Raw genomic sequence first — 7,611 nt, 5'->3', positions numbered from 1 at the left:
ACAGATTAATGTCTTTTCATTGTTTTGGTTCATCATTTATCAGAGATGCACATACTCCCTCATGGCACAAACACTGCTTTGTTTTTTGTATTTTAACTCTCATTGCTCCCTGCCCTGTCACAAAACATGCTTTGAAGATTTTCTGGAAGTTACTTGCTTTAAACAGAAATTGTGCTGTTTTGAATTTAACCAGATGCCATTGCAATTTATTTAACTTTAATAAAAAGTGTGTTTTTGTGCTCCCAAAACACATCTTAATGATTTATCCTGATTGCTTTCTTTTGTAGCTTTTTACTGTAACTGATTATAGGTTGCTTGTGTATGCATTAACCCAAATGTCTACACAGTAAGACAGATATGGTACAAGTGATGAATGGAGAATCCACAGTGCTTTATGGTCCAGGATGAACTGGCCTTTTCACAGTATTGCGCAACTTTTTGCTAACTTTTGTAAAATAGGCGTATTAAGCAAAATGGACATTTTTGAGCTTTATATCATGTTATAATTTTGATCCCTCATCAAAAACATACCCAGAGTGTTGCTTTGACTCAGTCATCCATTTAGCGTTGTGAACACGTGCTGAAGTGGGAGTGTTAGAAATGGTAGGAGGTTCTTAAAGTGACTGAGGTCAATTTCAATGTGTTTAGACTGTGCTGTGAAATCAAAAAAAATTGAAATATATGGTGTTTTCATAATAACTGAAGGCAACATAGTTATTCGATTGTGGTGTGGAATTGAACTGTGCCTGGAAAATACATAATCTCCCCTTTTAATCTGGGAAAATAAGTACAGAACAACTCAGTCTGCCTGCCAATGACTTGATTTAATATAAAAAATAGATTTTAACAAATCACTGGTTGCTTTTTTTAATAGTTTATTTTAAATTGGATTCCAAATCAGAAAAAAATAAGTTTTTATTTAATTGCTGGATGTTGGACCCCTGAGAAAATTAGTTAAATAGATCTGGTTTAAAACTGTTTAACCTATGACACGTGTTTTGGTCGTTGGTTGGAAATCCGAGAAGCTTGGGAAAAACATGCAAACATACAAAAAGGCTCATTGAGAGGTGGCAGCATCGATCACTGCTCCGCTGTGCTGTTCCCTTTAAAAACTTTTTAACAAAATCACATACAATTACTAGCCTGCAGTGTTGTTCCAACTTCTTGTCCTGACATGAAAACTGCTTTTAAGTATTGTCACATCACTGTTGACACTGATATAGTGCAATGCTTTGCAGGATAGTTGCAGAAACAGACTCTTGTGTTTGGGTTTAATAGTTTCATTTTAAAATCAGCCTTAATCATATCTGCATGCTAAACGGCACACGTGTCACATCAGTGAGTGACATTTAAAATGAATATTTCATGCAAAAGGACACAGTCGTCACAAGGGTTATTCTGGTTTGGCAATTCTGCMCGCCTGATTCAAATAATTAAATTACCCAGAATGTTATCAAGTTTATCAGAGGCTTGTCAATCACTCATTCATTTCAGTCAGGTGCGTTGAAGCAGGGAAACATCTAAAACAGAGGTTTACGAAGAACAGCGTTGACGATTTACTGGATTAAGTCCTTCTTTATTCAAAAATTGGACAGCAATCAGCAATTTAAGATGGTATTGCAATCAGAGCAGCATTTACACCTGCCAGATTGTTATCTAATTATTTTCATAAAAGGAGCTCCAGAACCAAAAAATGCTTTCCAAGCCAGGGCAGAATTGATACATCTTGATAACACCAAACCCAAACATGATTTGGAACACATCTCCTCAATCATCTGATAATCCAGACTCTGGGCTTTTGACAGAATGCCACAAACGTCTTCACTGGAAAAATGTTTCTGCGTATCAAATTATTTCTAACACAAACTTACTTTGTTGAAATTATCAACAAGTCAATATCACAACCCATTCTCACTCCCATGTCGTCACATATTGACGCTTTTCCAAAGTTCCCTCTACGTCCGATTTTGACGCGCCGGGTACCCCCGTCACGTCAGTTACTGACGAGATGGGGCGAAATCTGTTGTCATATTTTCAGAAAGTGTAGAAAATGCGCAAAAACTACTGTTTCGAAGCCTGAAATTACCTTTGTTCACTTTAGACATCCTGTCCCTGACCCTAGTACCTAAAATTAACCATTTATAGAAAATGTAGGAAATTCACGTCAACATGTTCCAAAGCCTGAAATTACCTAATRTTCACCATGGACATCCTACCCCTGATCCCAGTACCTAAACTTAACCATTAATCCTGATCCCTCATGTTAACCTCAGACCCCCGACCCAAAGACCCCTGGTGGCGCAACCCGGAAAAGCCGCGGGCGTCAAGGACTGACGCGAGGGGGGTACCCGGCGCGTCAAAATCGGACGTAGAGGGAACCTTGGAAAAGCGTCAATATGTGACGACTTGGGAGTGAGAATGTGTAGAATATCAATGTATATAGATTTTTTTAGAGTAAATATAGGCAACAAATGATTTCTAAATGATTACCTAATAATTACATCTTGGGTTGGTGCTAGCTGCTGCTAACCGCTAACCGGTGATGTGTTGATAAACAGTATAAGATAGCCCCAATTCTAATAAATTTGGGATGGTGTGTAATGGGATGTGTAATAACAGTTTAGTTTGGTAGTCACAATATGCAATTTTTGGCTGAGTCATCGTATAAACCATTTAATTCCTGGCAGTCATACGGTGTGAAATATTTTCAGACTCCTCCTCTATGACCTGCAGTTTTATCCTTCCTAACCACACGTGCCTGTAATCACGAGGGATTATTATTGCTTCAGTGAGACAACACTGAGCTGTTTTTACCACTGAATATGGAAGTGGTTTCTCCACATCTGCAGCTCCTTGATTTATGTCCGTTAGAAGCTTCAAGCGTGTTATGATAAGCTGCTACTTCAGGTGCACATCTGTGGAAAACACCAGTCAAATACTGGCTGCTGTCACAAATATTTGGTTTTAGGCCTAACTAGATTATCTGACCAAATAAAGACTTTATTTGGTTTACACGGATTTTAGCTCTCATCTTAACTCAACATGACACCTGCAGTAGAGATCATAATAAACAGGTCTACTACTGTATAAAATTGAAAAGAACTAGACCAGAACTATTCAACTAGAGGCCCGCAGGCTACATCCAATCATCAGGTGACTTCAATCCGGTCCGCAAATGAGATTTAAAAAAAATTTAAAAACATGTTTTTCTAAAGAACTAATTGGCCTTGAAAAAATCAGGATATCTCACTTATGATGTAAAAAGATTAGAAAACCGGGTGTTCTGTTAGAAAAGTACGCCAGATTTTACTGACAAACACGTTGTTTACAAATCATTTTCCTCGAAGATGTGGGTAAACAGAGCTGCGGCGCTACAGCGAGCAGATAAACTGTTGACATTGTGTTTTCACCTCAGACACCAGCCCTGAACCCACCGTCTCATGACTGCCTTCTGCTGCACATGTGAACACACCAAAGTGAAACCACACACAAACACTACGTTTTGTTTTTGTTCATCCCAAACCTTCTGATGTCAATATGAGCACATGATTCTTTCATATATAAATCCTGCAGCACAACGTTACACCCTCAGCTGTGATCGACCTTTTGATAGATTTTTGTTGGAGAACCAGCAGCTGAATGAAGAAGATGAAACTATTTGTCCTGCTGACGCTCGGGGCTCTGGTGGTGCTCATTAACGGTAAGATCTTCAAAAAACATTAGTCAGACAGAATGGTCCATTTGTTTAGTTACTGTGCTTTTACTGAGAAGTATCATTTTAAACTGTGTACATTTTTTTGTAAGAAGACCTAAACAAACTCTCTGCAAGATGTTCAGTCATATTTTTCTTCACATTTCTGTGAACCACAAATATACAAGAGTTTCATATGAACTAAAATCTGGCTTTGAGACAATTTAAAAGTGAATTCATTGGTGATTATCCACAAAAAATGATTTATTTATTTTGTTTTTTCACTGCTTTTGTGTTTATTTAAAACTGGATGTTATTTTGTTTCAGAATGACTTTAAGTGTTTCAGTTAAAGTGAAATGGAAGGTGATTCATGACAAAAAAGAGGAAACTGAGAGTAATTTCACAAGTTGTTGRATGTGATGAAACATGTTGATAGAAAGATTTCTCAGCATTTGGATAATAGTAAACTGACAATGCAAAGATGTCACTCAGCACTGAAAAAACACAACATGGTGCTTAATGGTTTTGTCTGCTTCAACTGGTGAAATTCATACTTCGACAGGAATGCCACCAATCAGCAGGGACATCAACACCCACTGTCGGTGCCTGCAGGTCGAGTCCAGGATCATCCCTCCGGAGAGTCTGAAGAGCATTAAACTGGTCCCAGAGGGGCCTCACTGTGCCGAAACCGAAGTCATGTGAGTCCATTCAAGACGAAAACTGATTTATTTCACATTGGGACATTTTACGCTAATTTAAATAAATATATTTTTCTGTTATAATTGTTTGATGAGCTAAGCATAAATAAAGCAGCAAAGAATGGCTCTGCTTCTGGGTTTTGATAGGTTTTCATTTATATCTTGGGAGTATAATGACCAAGTTTGAAGCCCAAAATAAAATACCCACCAAGCTTTTGGGCTAAGGCCACATCTTTAAGACACTTTTTCTGAATTTGTAAATAAGCAAACCAAATGTCCAATCTGGATGTCTAAATGTTCAAAGAGCTGTTAGTTAAAGACAGTTTTGAAGTGATGTTCTGTCCAATAGTTATCAATTGTTTGTGCCGTTTGAGCGATGACCTCATCGTCATCATCGTCATCTTTATTAAAGACACACAAATGGGTCCATATACTAAATAAAATAAAATTAAAAAGATATATATCGCAAATATATCAAGTAGAATCAATTAGAATGACCACAGCCAGTTTGCACTTGCCTTTCAAACGTGCTAAATATAGATTCAAAAACAGCAACCACAGTTAGGTTTGATAAATCCCTCTGCAGGTGCTAAGTCATATCCTCCTGTCAGTATTTTGGACATTCTGATAACCATCATAAATTCTACATATTCATGGAGGCAAACATGCTGAATGGATTGAATCTACTATTTTGCTCATTTGTCAGATGTAGCCCCAAATGCACAAGATTAATATGAGCTTCTGTCAAGTTTGTACATGTTTTTATGCACGCAAATGTTTGATAAATCAGACCCCAAATTTGTTAAAAACAACGTCTTCAAGTGTTCAGGGTTTTCAGTCAAATGTTTTTTTCAACTCCCTGTGGAGTAATAATTTCAGCAGCTATAGGAAACAAGAGTAACATGCTTCATGTTGTAACACGCATATTGATGAGAAAACAACAACATAAAAACTGTCGTGCAAAAATGTAGAAGTTTTGCTTTCACATCAGCATGTTGTTTTGAGCAACATTTGATTCATAAACCTGAGAAACTGTTTGAAGCAGGTTCTTCTGCTCTTTTCTCCAAACATCTGTCCTCAATGATGGATGTTATCTCTGATATGATTTTAATCACTGTTAACTATTGGACACAACATCACTATCACTAGTAGTCGTACAAACATTTTAAAACAAATAATGCTCAGTTAGTCATAAAAGTCCTGTAAATTTCACCAGTTATTATACTGGTTTCTTTCTAGTGATTCACATTTTAGAGGTTTTTAATAATGGTTTATGGTTCACCGTTTGTTATTTGAGTTCTGTCTGCTATCTCACAAACTGCTGGTACTGACCCACTTAGAGGCTTGTGAAATATATCATCTCCCACAATAACACTGATAGTTATTTGTGTAAAAGTAGGACGTAACCGTGGGAGTCTCCACTTCCGAATTCACTGGAAAGACTGGCAGTCAAAGCAAATATTTCCTAATACTGGTCTCAGTTTTAATCAGATATTTGTCCCCAGAGGGGTTGTGACAGAGACTGGAACTTCAGACACGGTTGGTTTCACAACTTTGAGTGGGTTCATGGAAATTATACAGTTTGAAACGTCACGCAGTTGCAGAATCAAGGGGGGGAAAATAAAAAAGTTTCATGACTGGAGGCGCTTGTCACAACCTGCTAAACTTCAGTCTCATCTGTGTTCATGTCTCGTCTCAGAGCCGGTTTGATGAGCGGGGAGAAGGTCTGTCTGAACCCTCGGTCTGCCTGGGTGAAGAAACTGGTCCACTTTGTTCTGGAGAAACAGCTCCACAAGCAGAAACCCAAGAACCAGGCGTAGTCATTGTAATCCAAACAATACTTCACTTTATCTGCAACAATGAGCCACTTTGTGTTTTATCATTAATTTTTGAGTTTTTAAAGTTTTTGATCTGTCTAGATATTTGCAAAAAAAAAGGATTGTTTACAGGGTTAGTGCAAATAAAAGTAAGCAAAATAAGGTGTGCTGATGATTGAAACGTCCATATTTCCTTTCATTTAAAGTGCTTACGAGGTGTTTTACTGTACTTTGTAAAGACTGTTGAGAGATTGTATCGTTCGACTGCAAGTACTTTATATGGTAAATATGTAGCTTATGTTCTTGTTTTGTAAGACTTTTATGCTGCAGCATTAAATGTAATTAGTTAGTTGAGACTTAATCATGTGAAAAGGTTCAATGATATATCTAATGTGATGCTTTCAAAATAAATGATGTAAAATTACAAATTAAAATGTGTGGCTTATTGAATTTATTCTTGTGTGAATGCAGTGCCATTTGTAAAGTGCCTTGTACTAAAAAAAAAGCAAAAATTTGTAACATTTAGCTGCAAACAATGTTTGAAAAACTATTGTGGAATTCACATTTTAGCAGGTTTATAAAAGTTAAATCTAAACGTTAAAGCTAAATGCTAAATTTAAATCTAACTATTAAATGTTAACTTTAAATATTAAAGCTAAATGTTAAATATAATCTGTTAAATATATAATGTTCCACTGAAACATTTAGTTAATTTTCAAATTGACACTGCCTGTAATTAGAAGTTCTAAAATAAAAGCTTTACTGTGTTTATAGCAGAATATGTCTCCTAACATGTTTCTAGATATTTATTGTCACAGCAATGTATTGAGTCCTTTTTAATTTAGAAACATTGCCAAGCTTTTTTGTTGTTGTTCTGCGGGGTACAGGCAATGTAAATTTTCATATTAGCTAAATATTTTGTCCATCCAGCATTAAGATTTATCATTTAAACACATAACATGTAGTATTAAGATTTAACATTTAGATGTAACATTTAGATTTAACTTTTTATATTTAGATTTAACATTTACATTTAATATTTAACATTAATATTTAGCATTTAGTTAACATTTAATATTTAGATTTATATTTAGCATTTAGCTTAAATATTTAGTATTTAACTATTTTAAAGCGCTAAAAGCTGACTTTAGAAAATCCACGCTAATTTTTCTAACACTGAAGTAAATGTAAGAAACTTTCACTGTTATTTTTAGCACAAGCTGCTATTGTGTGTCTTTGGGTTATAATTGTGTTTTGATGTATTGACAGGAAGTTCAGCTACATTAAACACAAAGTGTGTTTTGAGTGTTGTGTTCTTATGATACTTGATCGAGGCATGTTTATGGTCGTATTCAGACCTGACTATTTGCTCCTCTTTAAACGAACCAGAGTTCGTTTCCAACG

The 7,611-nt window shown here is 36.0% G+C and overlaps 1 protein-coding gene across 1 annotated transcript; it reads left to right on the top strand.

Moving 5' to 3' along the window:
- Positions 1–3,642: 3,642 nt before the first annotated feature.
- On the top strand, positions 3,643–6,599 carry LOC106524551 (permeability factor 2). The gene is made up of 3 exons (XM_014018396.1): positions 3,643–3,700; positions 4,255–4,390; positions 6,090–6,599. Exons 1-3 carry the CDS (start codon positions 3,649–3,651, stop codon positions 6,208–6,210), a joined length of 309 nt encoding a protein of 102 aa, XP_013873850.1. The 5' UTR covers positions 3,643–3,648; the 3' UTR covers positions 6,211–6,599.
- Positions 6,600–7,611: the final 1,012 nt, after the last annotated feature.

This window comes from Austrofundulus limnaeus, unplaced genomic scaffold (genome assembly GCF_001266775.1).
Source record: "Austrofundulus limnaeus strain Quisiro unplaced genomic scaffold, Austrofundulus_limnaeus-1.0 Scaffold191, whole genome shotgun sequence".
Classification (NCBI taxonomy): Eukaryota; Metazoa; Chordata; class Actinopteri; order Cyprinodontiformes; family Rivulidae; genus Austrofundulus; species Austrofundulus limnaeus.
Note: the sequence above shows the minus strand (reverse complement) of the source record. Positions and strands in the feature narration are given on the sequence as shown.

Coding starts and splice junctions, on each gene's coding strand:
- LOC106524551 (XM_014018396.1), top strand. CDS start 3,649: ATGAAACTATTTGTCCTGCTGACGCTCGGGGCTCTGGTGGTGCTCATT. Junction 3,701..4,254: donor TCTGGTGGTGCTCATTAACG/GTAAGATCTTCA, acceptor ATACTTCGACAG/GAATGCCACCAATCAGCAGG. Junction 4,391..6,089: donor TGTGCCGAAACCGAAGTCAT/GTGAGTCCATTC, acceptor GTCTCGTCTCAG/AGCCGGTTTGATGAGCGGGG.